Source organism: Pygocentrus nattereri, chromosome 13, assembly GCF_015220715.1.
Source record: "Pygocentrus nattereri isolate fPygNat1 chromosome 13, fPygNat1.pri, whole genome shotgun sequence".
Taxonomy (NCBI): domain Eukaryota; kingdom Metazoa; phylum Chordata; class Actinopteri; order Characiformes; family Serrasalmidae; genus Pygocentrus; species Pygocentrus nattereri.
This window is the reverse complement of record NC_051223.1, coordinates 16,050,676-16,067,799: the sequence shown is the minus strand read 5'-3', so window position 1 is coordinate 16,067,799 and position 17,124 is coordinate 16,050,676. Positions and strand designations below refer to the sequence as shown.

Sequence of the window (17,124 nt, the reverse complement as noted above, 5' to 3'; positions counted from 1 at the left end):
AACCAGGCTTCGCAGTGTCTACAACTCAAAAATAGCCTTTTTCTATTCAAATTGCCCAATAAACATATTTTCCTTCCAGGTTTTCATACAGTCTTAAAAAACCAAGTGTTTCTCAGGGGTTCTTTTAAAAAATGCAAGTGTTTAGAATCAAGAATTCTTTGTAGAACCACTTCATGCCTAAATGGTTTGTTGCATGGTGAAATGGTTCATCAGATTGATGGAGAATATGTTGTATGTGGTTCTACATAGAAACTTTTTGAAAATTGTTCCATACTTACCTGGCAGGGGCGATACCATGATCATGAAGGTGGTTCACCCAGGGCGAGGCTCTGCCATTGCACTTGGGTGGTGCTGACCCTTGCGAATTCCCTAAATGCGGGAATCTCGACTGCATAATTTCTAGTAGTTGGGGGACTGGGTTTGTGCTCTCCCCTGATTTTTGTGGCAATCGTGGGCTGGAGATTAGGGAACTGGCCCTGTGACCAGAAGGTTGCTGGTTCAATCCCCAGCGCCGACAGTCCATGACTGAGGTGTCCTTGAGCAAGACACCTAACCACCAATTGCTGCCCAGGCGCCATGGATAGGGCTGCCCACCACTCCAGGCAAGTGTGCTCACTGCCCCCTAGTGTGTGTGTATGTGGTGTTTCACTTCACGGATGGGTTAAATGCAGAGGTGAAATTTCCCCGTTTGTGGGCCTAAAAAGTGTCTCTTAATCTTAATAGCACCAGAAAAGGGTTCTTCAATTGTTACAAGCTTCACATTAGCTTGACTATTTGGTTAGAGAACCACACACAACACTTTCAATATCCAACAATATGAAGAACCATTTCACCACACTAAGAACAATATAAGCATGAAAAGAAAGACACAAAGAACTCATGGCTCAGTGGACCATTACCTTTACTAAAAAACCCTTGAAGAACATCTTTTTTAAAGTGAATGTAATCTTGATAATGGAAAAATAAACTATTTTACTTTACAACTCTCCACCATGACTGTATTTTTCAGGAATGCATTTTAAGCCACAAGCTTTTCATAAAAACTATCATAAATCACTGTATCGGTGTGTATTGATAGACATTTAATGTAGTAGCTTTCTGCAGTGTAGATTTTAGCAGCAGGAAATACTTCAGATGGCTGGTTCCTACACTCTCTTGTTCTGATTTAAAGCATTTGGTTATGAAAAGGTACAAATATCTACTTGTCCAACTCATGTAAGGTACACCATTGTACCTTAAAACCACTGTTGTACCTTTGAGGGTACACTTACATTGTTTGTAACTTGATGAACGAACCATGTACCTGCATAGTATGTTTATTTCTAACAATGTATAACCATAACTCATTGTGAACAATTAATACAAGGCATGTTTTTGTAGAATGGAGCATTTCACATCAGACCTCTCTGAATGACATTATTTATGCCTAAATTATTTAACTTTAGAATATTTAGACTGAAATCTGATGCTGAAACCATTGATGCAATATTAATACACTTATTTGTTGTTTAATATGTTACAGTGCTTTCACACCAGCAATTTAGATTCAGTGTTTGTGACTTACTTATCTTTGCAGAATAATACAGTCACAATATAAAAAACATTAAATATCTCATTTAGCCTGTAGAAAACGAGAATAAATGACGTCTGTGTGATCAGAAGACTCCCTCTGTGTGTGTGTGTGTGTGTGTGTGTGCTGCACAGTCAGCGTGTAGTCGGCTATTATACACCTTATAGTAGTAGTAGTAGTAGTAGTAGCAGTAGTATACATAGAAAGGAAAGAAAAGGAACAAATCCTAGAATAATTAAAAATCAACTCTATTCTAGGGCGAAACAAATCAATACTGGAACGCATAGCGTCCCTGGCGCCCCACTGTCCTGTCCTGACCACGACTCGTCTGTGACTCTTCTCACGACCCGTCCGGTAGACCCACAATTCCCCGCGTCGAGACAAGATGGAAGAGGGCAACAACAGCTGCGAGAGAACAATGTTTTGGCAGTAAGGCGCTGAAAGGAGCGAGTGCTGGGCTTCACTGAGACGGACAGTATCGGCCGTGGACATGCACAGGTACGCGCTACTGCGTTAGTTTCTTTGTGTGGCCGCGATCGACCCGTGGAAATATTTAAAAACGCGTAATAATGGAGCTCGGAGCCGCTCGGCGCTGCTGGGGCGAGAGATGCTGCGGGCAGCATTGTTTCCATTTAACGCGCACGCACACACGGGGCTCAATGATGCTGACTGATTAGCTCAGTGAACGCGAAAAAATATCCTACTGGAAATTTGGTTCAGTCCTTCTTCAGATAAATAATACAATTCGTTTCGTTCTGAAAGTGGTGCTGAAAATTCTCAAATGGTTTGTTTCTCTTAGCTTCAGACACATTTTAAAATCTGGACTGAGCCCAGAGCTGGTTTTCATTTGGCTAAGTTAACTGAATGTTACTCGCACACTGTTTAATCATTTAGCTAACCTAGTTATCTAACGTTTGTTACAAAGGCAGCTACCAAATCCTCCAGCAAGCTAGCTGTAAATTGGGATTGTAGCTGTTATTATTCGTTGATGTTATAATACATTTGGCATAACAGGCTATAATTAGCTAGTTGTTGCTAGCATGCTTGCTAACGCTAGTCTGCGGCTGTGTCCCAAACCCCGCACATGTACGCTTTACATGTTATTCTAATGAACGCGCTCCGACCGGTGGTGCACTATTTTTACACGTTTTTTAGGGCTGTAGCTTGCGGGTTGGGACGTAGCCGCAGTATCATCGTTGAGATTTAAACTAGCTAGCATGCTATTTGGTTAGCTTCGTCGGTAGCTGGTATCAGTTCACGTACACAGCCAGTTAGCCGAGCAGGCTTTTTAATGTGCTGCATGCTAATGCTGTCTGAACCTCAGGACAATGTTGTTTGGCTAACGCTGGTGAGATGGATGCCTCCATGTTTGATTGAGCTCCTCTGGAGCATTCGCTAGCTAACGTTAGCAAGGCCGGGGGGGAAACACTCAATTTGCTCGCTTTTTTACTTTTTTGGTTAATCTAAGCCAACTTGCGTTAGCTCTCTTAAATTATTAAGATTTGAGCGGAGCTAATCTCTGGTCGTATTTGGGTCGTTGGCTAACGTTATGGTAAACCGCTAACGGCAGCTAACACAAAGCCAGCTAAAGCTGCCTGGCTAGTTATTCAGATGGTGATTTATTTGTTCACTAACAAGTAACGTTAGCTACTTAGCTGTATTGAAAGGCTTTATCGCGCATTTTTGCCAGATCTCTGTAATTGTAGTTGCCCTGTAACCCCATTAAGAGCTCAGAGGCAGACTATTTTTTTTTTGTATATTTTTGCTCGGTTAACTAGTTCAGCATCGACTATGATACGTGCACATTATAATTTATGTTAAAGAACATTAAGCTTGCTAAGCTCAATCAAATGGGAAGGCTAACATGGAGAGCTAGCTGTTCAACAGAGCGAAACAGATTAGCTGCTCGGTTATCTTAGCTTAACGTTATCTGCACCACAATAGATGTAGTGTCGGGGAAATCAGTTAATCGACAGACATGATAAACAGGGCAGTTTATTTGATTTGAAAACGAAGAAGATGAATTTAAATTACATTTAGAGATTAAATGCCAGCTGCTAACCGGTTCCATCCTATTTCCAAAGGCAGCGTGAAAAGAGTACTGAGACATCTCTGCTGCGAAGGTACTTTCTATTCAAGGCCTTTTGTACGACTTCGAATACGAATGTGGCTTTAACTCTTATTTGGTGACATTTCTAATAAGTATAGCATAATGATGACTACCGTAAGTAGGCTTTAACCTTCACTGACCTGTAGTGAGAAATGTTAAGCACCATCATCTATGGCCTTGTCAGTATTTATGTCCCAGTTCATTTAGTCCTTTCACACACCATCATCTGTGGTCTTTTATTTTATAATCTGATTATTCAAGTGCCACCCTTTTCCATGGGCAAATGCTTCAGTAAATAGTGAAGTAGATATGCCTTATACCACTGAAATGCTGGTGTAAAGACCTAATGCTGTTTTCAAATCAGATCAGAAAGCATAATATTACTGTTCTGTAAAGCTTAATTAATCTAAACCAGCAGTTAAAATGTTGGTACCTCATCAAGGTGAACTAGAAACAATCAAAATTGAATTAAGATGTGTGATTTTTTTTTTTTTTTTTTTTTTTTTTGTTTGTTTTGAAGTTAGCCAAGCAGTAATAGTATCAAATTGTATGTAAAATCATTGTACAGAAGTAATTATATGGATTGTATTGGATATAGTTGTATGCATAAATGCAGAAGTACCTAATTTGATTACTTATATTTTGACAGTGTATACCATCCTCTGTGCTGAATGAACTTTGTCCTCTTGAGAAGCCAACCATGAGTATTATCCAGGACAAGCTAGGCAATGAGTTTCTGCGTAACGGCGGTATGGATCCCAACTTCCCCACCAGCATGATCATGTTCAGCCATTTACCTCCAGTTACCAGCTTTACACGGCTCACTTCCCAGCCAATGGTGACAGACCTGCCACAGGAGATGATCCTGAAGAAGGAGAGGGATTCGCCAGAGCATGGCGGTGGCTTTCTCCACAGCATGGGTATAAAACAAGAGAAAGTGAATGAACTGGACTACCGCCTCCCACTGTATGGAACCAGCCTAGGAGTAGGAGCAGGAGGAAAAAGTACAGATATGCTGGACATTTCAACTGGCAACCACCAGAACATGCTTCTACAAGACATCAGCCTTAGTAATGTAAGCTTTGAAGGGAGTGGATGGGATTACAATTGTACATTAGCAAGCATGTAGTTATTGTGTGTGTCTGCGTCTTCTAAAGTTTATCTGAATACAGTGTAGAGCGTGGGAAATTTGTCCATTGCTCTGTCTAGTGTCCTGGTACATGTGTTGAGGAATTTGTCAACCCTTGTCAATGTTCTTTGTGTTTCAGTCCATTTAGTCTTTTTGTACCCCATCAGACTTTAATTTGTCCAACTTTGCTTTGACAGCAGTACTCTGGAAGATTAGGAAAAGACCCAAAAGACTCCACGCATAGAAGAGGAAGGAGGACAAATGGAGATGGACTAGAGGGCAAAGGCAGAAGAAAGCGGGGGGATTCTACAAAGGTGCTCATGTTATTCTCATTCATTTTCTCCCTGTCTGTCCTCAGGCTGAAAGATGACGAAATTGCTTTTATATTAAAATGCAGTTTGAAAAACTAGTTTTCAAACTGCAGTAGCTGTGGTTCAAGTGGAGAAAAGTAACCATATATCACAGAGCCTGTGAAACGCTGTTAGACCAATCAGAAGCAATCAAACACTCTTGTGCTGTGGCTAACTAAGCCTCAACTGGCAGTCTGGCACACTATGTTCATTGTTCAAACTCCCAAAAAAGTGGATATGCTGCTTTTCTTGGCAAAAAAAGCAGGCCTACTTAATCAGAAATTAAATAGTGATCACTATTTGTAAGGAAAAAAAATATCAAAATGAAATGTTTGTCCCAAATCGTTCAGCCCTAGTTTTTGCCACTTGGAGGTCCTGTAAGTTTCAATGGTTGTTAACAACATAGGAAATATAAAAATATAGCTTACCAGCAATGGCAATAATTGATCACTTTCCTTTTGTTCCCTCTTTTGCATAGTCACTGATGCTGGATGGAGAAGGAGGGCCCCTCTCTCCTAGCTCTAAACCGCATATATGTGAACACTGCAATGCTGCCTTCCGTAGCTCATACCACCTGCGGAGACATGTGCTTATCCACACAGGTGAGAGATTTTCACTGCCATCTCCAGACGCGGGTTCTTCTTGCAAAGACTATTTTACTGGTATGTTTAATGGTGTATTTCATTAATGTGGAAGGTGGACCATTTGCATTTCTGATTGCACAGGTGAGAGGCCTTTCAGGTGCAGTCAGTGTAACATGAGCTTCATCCAGAAATATTTGCTGCAGAGACATGAGAAAATTCACAGTGGTGAGTCCCACATTGGCACGTATTTATTAAGGGTCTGCTGGTTCTTTGGAAGAAACAAAATTAAAATTTGTTAAGAAATGTGCTGAGTGAGGTGGCTAATATTTTGGAGGGATATTTATTAATGTTTACTGACTCCAAAGAGATGTACTAAACTATATGTGCTTTTTAACAGGGGAAAAGCCATTCAGCTGTGATCAGTGTAATATGCGCTTCATTCAGAAGTACCACATGGAGCGTCACAAGAGGACACATAGTGGAGAAAAGCCATATAAATGTGATACCTGCCAACAGGTGCGAATTACCTAGTGTTTGCCAACTCAGAAAACATTTTTTCTAGCCTTGTATTTATTTCATACTGAGCATTGAAGATTTTTGTTAGTTTATTTTGATTATTTCAAAATAATAACTGTTCTAGCCTATTTAAAGGTCCTTGTTGATGAAATGTAGTGCGGTGGAGAAACTTCAGAATAGTAAATAAACAAATATTAATGTACAGAGCAAATACACAAAAATAATATAAAATTATTTTTAAAAATTACACTGTAAAATTATTCTGGCCAGTCCTAATTTTTACATAACTTTCTCCATTTTCATCTCTTTATGCAGGAAACATTGTTGCGTACTTACTTTTATCATGTCACTTCTCAAACTGATTCTGCTTCTCTCCCCTACCTGCAGTATTTCTCTCGTACGGATCGTTTATTGAAGCACAAGAGAACCTGTGGAGAAGCCATAAAGAAGGGTCTGGATCCAGGGATGCTGGACCTTGGAGAGGAGGACCTGGGACACGGCAGCTACTTACACTCTCAGGGAAATGCCAGTGCGCCACCACGTAAGAGGGGTAAATCCAAGAGCAGCGGGGAGGGGGGAGAACGCCGTAGGAAAAAGGCGGCAGGAGCTGGGGTTGGACAGATGCTTGGCCTGCAGGACTATGCTGTTGACATCCCGACTGGCTCTGGCACGTCCTCTTCAGGTGTTGGGGACCTGACCAACACCAGCATGCAGAACCAGCACATTCGCACTCCCAAGCTTGTCTTTAAAAAAGGTGGGCGCAAGGGTGGAGACAAGAATCTGTTGTCTATGGATGAAGCTAGCTCCAGCTCAGGTCTCCATGAGCAGAAGCTGCTGGCTCCCAAGTCCATGGACCTGCCTGGTGCAGAAAGTATGGACAGTCTGGGACTTCTCCAGAGTTCCACAGGGTCAAAGCAGGGTGGGACCAGCAGCAACTATGATGATGCCATGCAGTTCCTGAAGAAGAGAAGGTACTTGCATGCTGCCAACAGCGGTGGTGGTGGTCATGACTATGGATCTGCCCACCTAGTGCCTCAGCAGACTGTCATCCAGGGTGGTTTAGGAGAGCCCACATTGGCTTTGTTGGACACCTCCCCTCTAGTCAGTGTTGATAGCAAGCATGACAAGTCTGGCATCCCAGATGAGGTACTGCAGAGCTTACTGGACCACTACTCCCACAAATCTGATGGTTCCCATCACGATGTGACCTTTGACCTCTCAGACCAGCATCACGTGGAGCTGCACCCTGCCTCCACCACTCCGGAGCTGGGAGCGGATGGTAACGCCTCAAATGGTTCCGGGGACAAGAGCGGGGTAATGAACGAGTACTCAAAGTTCCTCCTGCAGACGCTGGAGAGAACCAGCCACAGTGGCAGCTTTGCTCTAGGTCCCACTGGTCCCTTCCCCACTCTGCTGTCGTCCAGCAGCAGCCCAGCCAGCAGCCTCTTCCCCGACAAACACGTCTACACTTCTTCCCCACTGGAGTGTAGTTTCGGGCAGACCGTCAATTCGCCTCTTGCTCCTTCGTCCTCCTCGGCTCTACCAAAGTCCCACTTCAGCATGCTGGTGGGCTCCCCCTCACCCTCCCATGCCTCACCCTCCTCCCAGCAGGGCTTTCATCTGAGCAGCCTTGAGCCCCCTTCCCACCAGCAGCTTACCCCATCTCAAGAGCTCACTGAACAGCTAGACAAACCACACTCACCTCCCTACCCACTCACCACCCAGGAACTCACCAATGGTAGTGGGCAAAAAGAGCAGGTAAAGAATAGCAACGCCACGTCCAACGGCAGCAGTGGCACAAACGGCACTGGCAACAACTCTTCCGCCAGTTCCGTCTACCCCCTGGCGTCGGCTCCTGACCTGGCAGCCTTGGAGCCCTCCAAGGAAGTGGAAATGCGTTCCACATACCAGATCGAGAACTTCGCCCAGGCCTTCGGTTCCCAGTTCAAATCTGGTCGCAGGACCCCCCTGGCTTACAGTGCTGACCCCCAGGTAGGGGTCAGAGAGGTCGACCACCGAATATCGCGGACTCCCGTGTCGGAATTCTCAGGGTATACTAGTCTGTTAGCTGACGTTAGCGAGCCGGCTAGCTCAGGAACCAAAACCCCCACAAGCCAAAGCTACAGGTAAAGGTTTTGGTGGCCAGCTCAAGCCCGTAGTTTGGGACGAGAACTCTCCCCAGTGTCCCCTTAATTCCTTATTATTATTATTATTTTTTTTTTTTTTAAACCAGATAAAATATTAATTATTACACTGCCAGTTAAATGTTAATACAAGACTCTACCAGGGAAGGTCTTCAAGACTTCAAATGCAATTTTTGATATTCTCTTTTTAAATATGTATTTTAGTCATTCGTTTTTATTAGCATAGAGGATTTCTGTGAGTAGGTTTCAATGTAATTTTCAACAGAGATAGATGGTAGATAATGACTGGCTTGACTTTTCATGAGCCCTGTGTTTTAGCAATCAAGATAGAATTGTAAAATAAGTGATTTATAGTAATAACAATTGTCAGGGTGTGGCCCAGTATTCAGTGGCAAAAATGTCGGCCTATTGTCTGTTACAATAATTGAAAGTATTACTCAGGAAAAAGGATTTTAAAAAAAATAATTAGGTGCAACTAGCGCACTGACTTTTTTTTTTTTTTTTTTTTATAAGCATACTTTAAAACTACAGTGAATCTTTGTTTCTGAAATTCCTTGAGGAGAGAAAGACGACCCCATTTTAAGTCTACCTGTTCATCTGATCACACTGGTGACTCTTTCCACTACTTGTACATATGCAGAGATTATGGTACTTTTGATGTCAATGTGAAAACACTCGCAAACTTCAGTCACTAAGGGCCGGATGTAAGACGCAGACACGTTTGTAAACATACATGGACACACATACGCATTCACATATGAATTCTCATGGAAACCTACGTGCATGCATGTAAATATTTATAAGTAGCATCTTTGCAGCTACTGAGATATGGCCTCAGGGTGTGTTGAACACTGATTCATACCCCCTTTGTTAAACTTCATCAGCCGTCATCCATTTTTATTTTATTTCTCAAGGAATCAAATTAGCACTTTTAACCATTGAAGACAAACTGTTGGATTACAGATACAGACATGCTTTTTTGGTGAAAAAGCTGTGATTTTTTTTTTTTTTTTTTTTTTTTTATTATTAAGTGGAGAATGGTGTTTGTTGTTGGGGCATTTGAATTTTTTATGGATAGGTGGGTGGGGAGGGTTATTAGCATGGTTAATTTGGGTTAGTAATACTGTTGAAACAGATGCCATACCAATTTATTTGTGCTGTGGAACCTTGGGTGTAAGCTCAGGGCCTCTTCGTATTGAAAGTGTATTTAAGTATTAAATATGTTTTGATTTGAGTGAATAGCTGCAATTGGAGTTCTACCTCTCAGCAAAATTACGAATCTGATGCCTGATGGACAAATCTAGACTTCCCTTTCAAGTTCCTGCTTGGAGACCTTTTGAAAAGATGCAAATCTTGAACATGTTTATTTTTTAATGAGTGCGAATTCAGGAGCAACACCGAGTAAGGAGAGACTTTCATGTCCGAGACGAGGTTAAATGGTGTCTTTCTCCATAAATGCAATTTTTGAGGTGCCCTTGAACGGAGCAGTGGGCCGCTGTGTCTTCCTCTATTCCACTTCCACTGCTCTCATCCATCTCGAATCGGACCCAGCTGTGGCCTCGGTTCCCTCTCCCTGACCTTTCGGGGGACTAGTGTCACACACCAGTGTTAGGGGTCAAAGCCTAAACGCTGCACTCCAAACGCCCCATGCTTTTAAAGGAAAAAAAAGCATAAAATGGAAAAAAAAAGTGGCAAAAAAGAATAGAATTGACCTAAATATACCTCATATCACTGTACAAATGAGAAAACCAGGGACATGTTTCATGTAGCCTACGTAGTGGTAATGTAGTATGTCAACCATTGTATAATCATATATTGCCACCTGTGTTTACAATTAGAATTCATGTTGGTCTGTTTAAAACTTTTTTTTTTTTTTTTGTTTTCCCCCTCTTGTTCAGCATCCATGCCAAGCAGTGTTTCATTCTAGATTTCTCCCTCCCCTTAGGATTTCATGAATTTGTTTCCTATATTTTCCACCTTGTTTTTGTTACTTGCCATAAGGTGTTTTGATATGATCTCTAGAAAGACTTTGTTTACAGAAATGTACAAAACACTAAAAATGTGTTTTTTTTTTTTGTTTTTTTTTCTACTTTGATTTTGTTGTCTGAAATGCATGATATGAAGTTTTTTCTTTTTTTTTATGTATGGCTTTTTTCTGATCACAATTGCACCAAATTTTTTGTAGCAGATGCGTCCTCATCTTCAGTCTTTTTTTTGTGACTCTACAGGGCTGTACATGTCAGATGACTTTATATATGATTAGATAAGCCAATAAAACCTTTTGTTATGAAAACCTGTCAGATTAAATGTCTGTTTTACAGGCTGATGTGTGAGCACTGCTCATCCTTGATGTGTTGGTTTAGCTTTAGTTGTTGGTGAACGCTAGGCTTCATGTTTGAAGACAATGAAGTTCGTGGTAATAATACAAGCGTATGCACAAGTTTGAGCATCTCGGTTGAATTACATATTATGCTGATTTGTGAAGAAAAATGACTGACCTGCAGTCATTTAAAATATGATTTTCCTGCATGTTAACGTATAGTGACTAATACAACCAATTATTTTTGTAAACTTTTAAACTTTTTTTTTTAATTATTATAAACTTTATTCAGTGTTAGGCTTTAATTTACTTGTGAGGATTTGGTAAGGCAGGTCAAGAAGAGTCCTCTGGGTGTTATTTTGAAAGCTGAAAGCAATTCCAGAGCATGATAAATTCCCAAAGTCCTTTGCACCAAATTTTGCACCAACAGCCCACTACTGTGGGCTTCAGCTCACCGAGGATCTGAAATTGGAGCTAACTGATGCCTACAAAGTAGGACAAGGCTATAAAAACATGAAGCACTTCACAGTTTCCACTGCCTGAAATGTCAGTAAGATGTGGCAGTTAAGGGGAACTGTCAAGGCAAGAGCTGGAAAACCAAGTAAGCTCTCGGATAAAGCTGTTATTCTGGCAAGAAAGTCAAAGCAAACCCCATTATGGCAGCAAAGGACCTGCAGGAAGGTTCAGTTGACTCGAATACACTGTTCTACTGTGCAGTGTTGCTTGCACAAACAGTGTCAACAGAAGGAAGTCTTACCTGTGACCTTGTCACAGAAGTAAAAGTCTGAAGTATGAAAAAACATCGAAATAAGCCAGAGGCATTATGGAAACGATGAAGGAAACATGGAACTCTGGCCACAATCACCACCCAAAGTATTTTTGGAGAAAAAAAAGCAGCATTTGATGACAAGAATGTTAAGCCTGGGGTTGGACCTGTACACCTTGGGGATGTGTGTCTCAGGAAACATTACATGTATAGATGGAAAAACAGATTCCATTCCAAGATATTCCAATATCAGCAAATTCTGGAAGAAAATGGCAGTCGAGGAACTTCAAATGCCATGATAACTATATTAAGTTAGTCAAATATAAAGTAACTTTGCATTAACATTGGTAGACAAGCAACCACTAAATACTGTTTATTTGTTTTCACCTCAAAAATCATAAAATCTGGAATTTGGCTGGGGTGCCCAAACATTTGCTTACAACTGTAGTTTAGTGGATGTTTGTTTATTCTTATTATTAATATTATTTAGTGCTTGTAGTACCAGTTACAATGTATTGATAAGGAACTTTACATTTGAAAATTGAATTTAGAAGAAAAATACAGATTAAGGGCTAAAGTAATCTGATGCCACTGTGCCTTGGGAAAAAGTATTCAACCACCTTGAAAGTAAATGATGACAATGTTTTTCTTCTAGTCATTACTTTATAATAAAGCCCTATGTATCGCAGTAGATTTATGCCACTAGAAATGTTAATGTTATGTTGAAACTGTATCATGTCATCTGAAACTGAATTCAAATGAAATCAAATTTTAAGATCTGTATGAATTTTATAATTGATGTACATTTGAATGTCTGATATTCAGTTTCTAAAAGGTATTTTTTTTGTTATTGTTAATCCTCATCCAAGTGTCCTGCAGTCAAAAGCAATCAAACACTGAATCTCATCTCAATATCTTGTACATGCCCCTAGCAGCAGGCCTTATGCACTTGTACCACTACTATATCACTATTACAGCATCACCTGAATAATGTCATGTGGTCCTTTGGTGGTCCATTTGCACTGATCGATGGGCTAGAGAAAGAGGGGGTTAACAAATGGCAGCAACAGATGGGCTACGATCAGTAATTGCAAGTGTGCCTGAATGGTAGGTGTTTTGAGGAAATGGCCAGTAAATGTAGGTACCCCCCGTACCGGGGGGGTACAGAGGAGATTCAGTGTTCAACTGCTTTTGCCTGATAGACACCTGGATGTTATTTTGAAAGTGCAATTAAAAATATGACATATAATAGAAAAACTGAATGCTTATAGAAGTTGAGACAATCCAGTTTTACCAGTTTCAAATTTTCTATTGTCTAACAAAACCTTAAAATTCTATTTCCCCTCAGAGTGTAATTTCAGATTGTATCATATAGATTTCAAATATTAACATTCAAATTCAGTTTTTAAATTGAAGTTCCATTTCTAATGGCATGAATCTAATGCGACATATGCGCCAACACAAAATGTGCAAGATATTTTCAAGAATATAGAAAAGAAAGTAGAAAATTACCAGCAAGGATATAATTGGTGTCTACCTGTGAACCATCAAAGTACCTGACCTCTTAAGACATTGCATCATTTTTGCTTTTCTTTGTGGGAAAAAAATATAATGGATGTTCTTGTAAAAATGCCTTGATTATTCCCTGTGGTGTACAAGACATTTAGTCCCATGTATGTTTTTTGTGCAAACATCACAAGATACTCTTAAAAAGTTATTAATTAGCCAAAATGTGAATATCTCTACATGCAAGTTAACACTGCACTGCAATGAATTGACATCAAACAGTCACCCACACCATATTCCCCACACAAACCAGCAAGCTTTGATAAGTTAAGCTGCTTCGGCAGAAGTACAGTTTGAGTAGCTGTTAGTGTTGAGTAGTAGTGTTGAAGTTTAACAGTGGGCTTATTTTCATGTAACTTCAATTTCAATGTGCACAGCTGTAACATTGCTTATAGAATCAATGTAGCAAAATTTTGACACAGGACAAAATGAGCCATTAAAAGAATTGCCAGTCCTTTTCTATAGAGAAAAAAAATAGCTTAAACCCACATTTCATTGTATGAGCATGACACTGACTACAAAACAGGACCGATTCAGAGGTTGTGCTGTGGGGATAGTTTTCCTCTGCAAACATGGGACGTCTTGTTAACATTAATGGAAGAATGACTGAGAAAGTTCAGACTGGTAAGAAACTAAAACTTGAGAGGAAGTTGACCCTTTAACACTGGAGTGTCTAAAAATCAAGTAGTGAATGTCCTACAATGGCCCAGTCAGTCACATTGACAACCTCTAGTAGTACTAATTAAATTAAAATGACAGTTTGCAGGTGTTATCCAACCAACCTGAATTTGGTGAATGGGGATAAAATCACTCCAAGAGTGTCAAAAATACCCCAGAAGACAAAGGGTGGCACTGTGAAAACGTAATGTGTTGGAGCTGAATACTAAAGCAACCAGCATAATTCAGATTCCCATTTCCTTTATAATATCTGTGGATAAATAGCTTATTGTAGCTTTGAAAAAAATAGTGTTAGAGCATGAGTCCAAAAAAATACTGATAGGGAAAATGTGTATCACTGGCATTCCAGAAATGGTGGGGTTACTTTCAAAAATATTGCACACTCATGCAATTTTTTAATAATGTCATGGATACGTCATTAAAAATAACTCAGAACACAGCCAATTTCATTACTGAACCTTTTGGTCTTGTGTAGCCCAAATTATCCCTGGAAATCACTGCAGTGTTGTCCTCTTTACAGGCATCATGCTAATAAGAAACCTGCCCCTAATCTCCAGCAGGTGGCATTAAATATCCATTGGAACCTCACAGTTTAGGATATTTTTGCGAAGGTGAGCTCAGCCTGAACTGTGTTTAAAGATGAGAGTAATGCAATGACTCACTGTGACCTCTCGATCTGACCCACTGGACAGTCCAGGTTGGTCATTTCACAGGTGTGGACCAGTAGAAGATTGTGTTTTCCAGCCAATTCAGAAGGCATATTTCACAAAATCCATTTGTTTAAAAAAATCCACATTGCATTGTTTGGTAAATTAAAGGGAAATAGTTCCGAGTGGTGGCTATAGGAACCAGACAGATTGTAATGATAAATGCCTTTTAAGCTACATCACAGAAAGCTGTAATGAGATTGAATATAGCTTAAATATGCTGACCAGATGTTGTCCCAAAACATTCTTTAATGGCTTGTAGGTACATTCAGGGTGTTGTAATGGCAAAATAACAACCAGATCATTTTACTACCGTGAACATTACATATAAAAACTCAGAAGACACATGTAGGTTCACTGGTCATTGGATAACAAATAAAAAGGCTAAATGTGCTGTAGACAGGATATCAGCTGTCATCACTTTGTCTGTTTCTCTATAATGCACATTTTCACATTCGCTCTAAAACAGTTGGCTTACATCTCAAAGACTCAAAAACATTATGTACGTAAACATTTTCACTGCTAGAAAATATTCTCCCAACTGTGTTTTAAATTTGAAGTCACATCTGTGTGAATACTAAGATAAAAACAAGTCTATTTGTTTGTACACAGATTCATTTTTTGGTCTACAATCACAAATTCGAGCCCACAACCTCTTAAACATGACCGCACAACTTCAAATCTGCTCGCCTCAACTATTGCAACACTTCTCTCTGTAGACTTGCTGCAAAACCGATTTGTGCACTTGTAGCTGCTTCATTGAGGGAGCAGAGCTTGGAAGGGGTGGCGCGGTGGGGATGAGACGTTATTCATGACCAATCAAATGAGCTTATTTAGCTCAACAAAAAAAAAAAAGCTGAACGCCAACGGACGAAGCGACCCAAGTTATTCAACGCCAAATAAATAACGCTAGCTAAGAAAGCGTCCCTGTCGGTAAGATTATTCCTATTTTTGGTAACGTTAATACTAATGTAAAAATTATTAACATGAACCTGGGTCTTATTTTTCGTAATTGTGTTGCCATGGAGATAATGGTAGATGGTGCCTGCACGCAAATTAGCGTAGCTTTTTAGTTAATGTGTTTACATGGAAACATATTGATAACATTAACCCAGTTAACTGTAAAAACCAACTATGATGGTTTTCACATTCAGTGTTAGATCGCTCTAACCAATATCCAGGATTGGTATAGGTATGTTTCTGGAATGATCTGTGACGAGGTGGTGGGGCTAGCTTTTTACATTCAGAATTGGATGTAATTTAATGTTAACCTAGCTAAGCTAGCTAGAAAAGAATGTCATTTATTTTGTATGTCCACTATAACCTAGGAGTGATTAGGTGCTGTAGTATTCAAAAATCTGTATAATCTGGGCTAGTATTAATTAACCTATTTTACTTTGTTTTAGGAACTGTTCCTCAGCCATTTATTGGAAAGGCTCCATACTTGACTTGAGTTGGCTTGACCGTGTTCCTCTTGATATAGATTACTTACAATTTGTGTGTTCACAGGAGCTGGTACTCCTTAGTTCAGTTTCAACATCAAGTAGATGTTTATAACGCACTTGCAGACGTCCACCAGATGGCATGCAATCTAAATAACAAGGAGACCTGCATCACTATTGAGCATGAGAAGGGAATGAATGGTCGTCCCAAGATAAGGCTTTCTGAGGACTATACATCCCAGCTTCTTTCCTTGGGATTGCCTGTAACATGTATAGCCAGACTGTTGGGTCTGTCAAGATTTACAGTACACAGGCATATGGCAGAGTGGGGGTTATCTGTGAGGGCAAGCTACAGCATCTTGACTGATGAGGAACTGGACTCCCTAGTGTCAACAATCCATGCTAGAAACCCAAATGCAGGCTACAGAATGATGATGGGTTTGCTGATGGCGCAAGGACATTGGATGCAGTGGGAGAGAGTCTGTTCTTCAGTGCACCGAGTAGACACCATTGGCATCGTTTCCAGAATGTCAGAGTTGGGCTGTGATCACAAGAACATATTCTGTACCAGCCTTGAAGTCACTGATGCACATCGATACAAATCATTATACAAGGTTTGTATAATGAATATAAAATAAATAGTAATATAGTCTGTCAATTTATCTTGGGCATCAACTGTAGTAAATTTAACATATAATTCATTAACCAAGGTACAACATGGTGATCTTTGGAGGCATAGATGGCTTCTCCAGGAAGGTACTAAATATAATTATTTGGTGTTCTCATGAGCCTTTGTTTGTCTATTTTCCTTATTTGTATTCTTCATGTAGATAATGTATCTTGGTGTGTCAAATAACAATGTGGACTTCCACAGAGGCAAAAAAAAAAAAAACACCTTGTTCTTGTGATCTCCAGCTTTGTTGAAATAAAAAAACCTGCGGCCACACAGGCTTTTTGTGGATAAGGTTGGACACCCCCTGATGTAGGGTTATGTCAGTTGTCATGATAAATGTATGTGTCACGTAGCCTTATAAACAGTATACTAAAGTGTTACCAAAAGTTGTTGTATTTAATCTCCTGGAAACTACCCTGCATAGAGCCTTAGTCTGTATAGGTGAAACATGAAGAGCAGGGAGTCACCAATCTTGTCAGGGCCAGTATTGCAGTAGGTGTTCCAATCAAGCAGAAGCATATCTGATTTTACTTGGTTTAATCAGTTAGTCTCAATATTCAAATAAGGGA

General features: G+C 40.2%; 1 protein-coding gene and 1 non-coding gene across 4 annotated transcripts; both read left to right on the top strand.

The window, feature by feature from the left end:
- Positions 1 to 270: 270 nt before the first annotated feature.
- On the top strand, positions 271 to 435 carry LOC119265055. Its single transcript, XR_005131376.1, has one exon. It is a non-coding gene; the product is annotated as a U1 spliceosomal RNA (small nuclear RNA).
- Positions 436 to 1,864: 1,429 nt separating this feature from the next.
- On the top strand, positions 1,865 to 9,440 carry znf281b (zinc finger protein 281b). 3 transcript variants are annotated; one of them, XM_017693191.2, is made up of 7 exons: positions 1,865 to 2,068; positions 4,330 to 4,755; positions 5,010 to 5,123; positions 5,638 to 5,761; positions 5,885 to 5,968; positions 6,141 to 6,259; positions 6,647 to 9,440. In XM_017693191.2, exons 2-7 carry the CDS (start codon positions 4,381 to 4,383, stop codon positions 8,387 to 8,389), a joined length of 2,559 nt encoding a protein of 852 aa, XP_017548680.1. In that variant the 5' UTR covers positions 1,865 to 2,068; positions 4,330 to 4,380; the 3' UTR covers positions 8,390 to 9,440. The 3 variants fall into 3 exon arrangements, with proteins under 3 accessions (XP_017548680.1, XP_017548678.1, XP_017548679.1); XM_017693189.2 differs by having other exon boundaries at positions 1,866 to 2,068; positions 5,007 to 5,123; XM_017693190.2 differs by lacking the exon at positions 1,865 to 2,068 and adding an exon at positions 3,354 to 3,693 and having other exon boundaries at positions 5,007 to 5,123.
- The last annotated feature ends 7,684 nt before the right edge of the window (positions 9,441 to 17,124 follow it).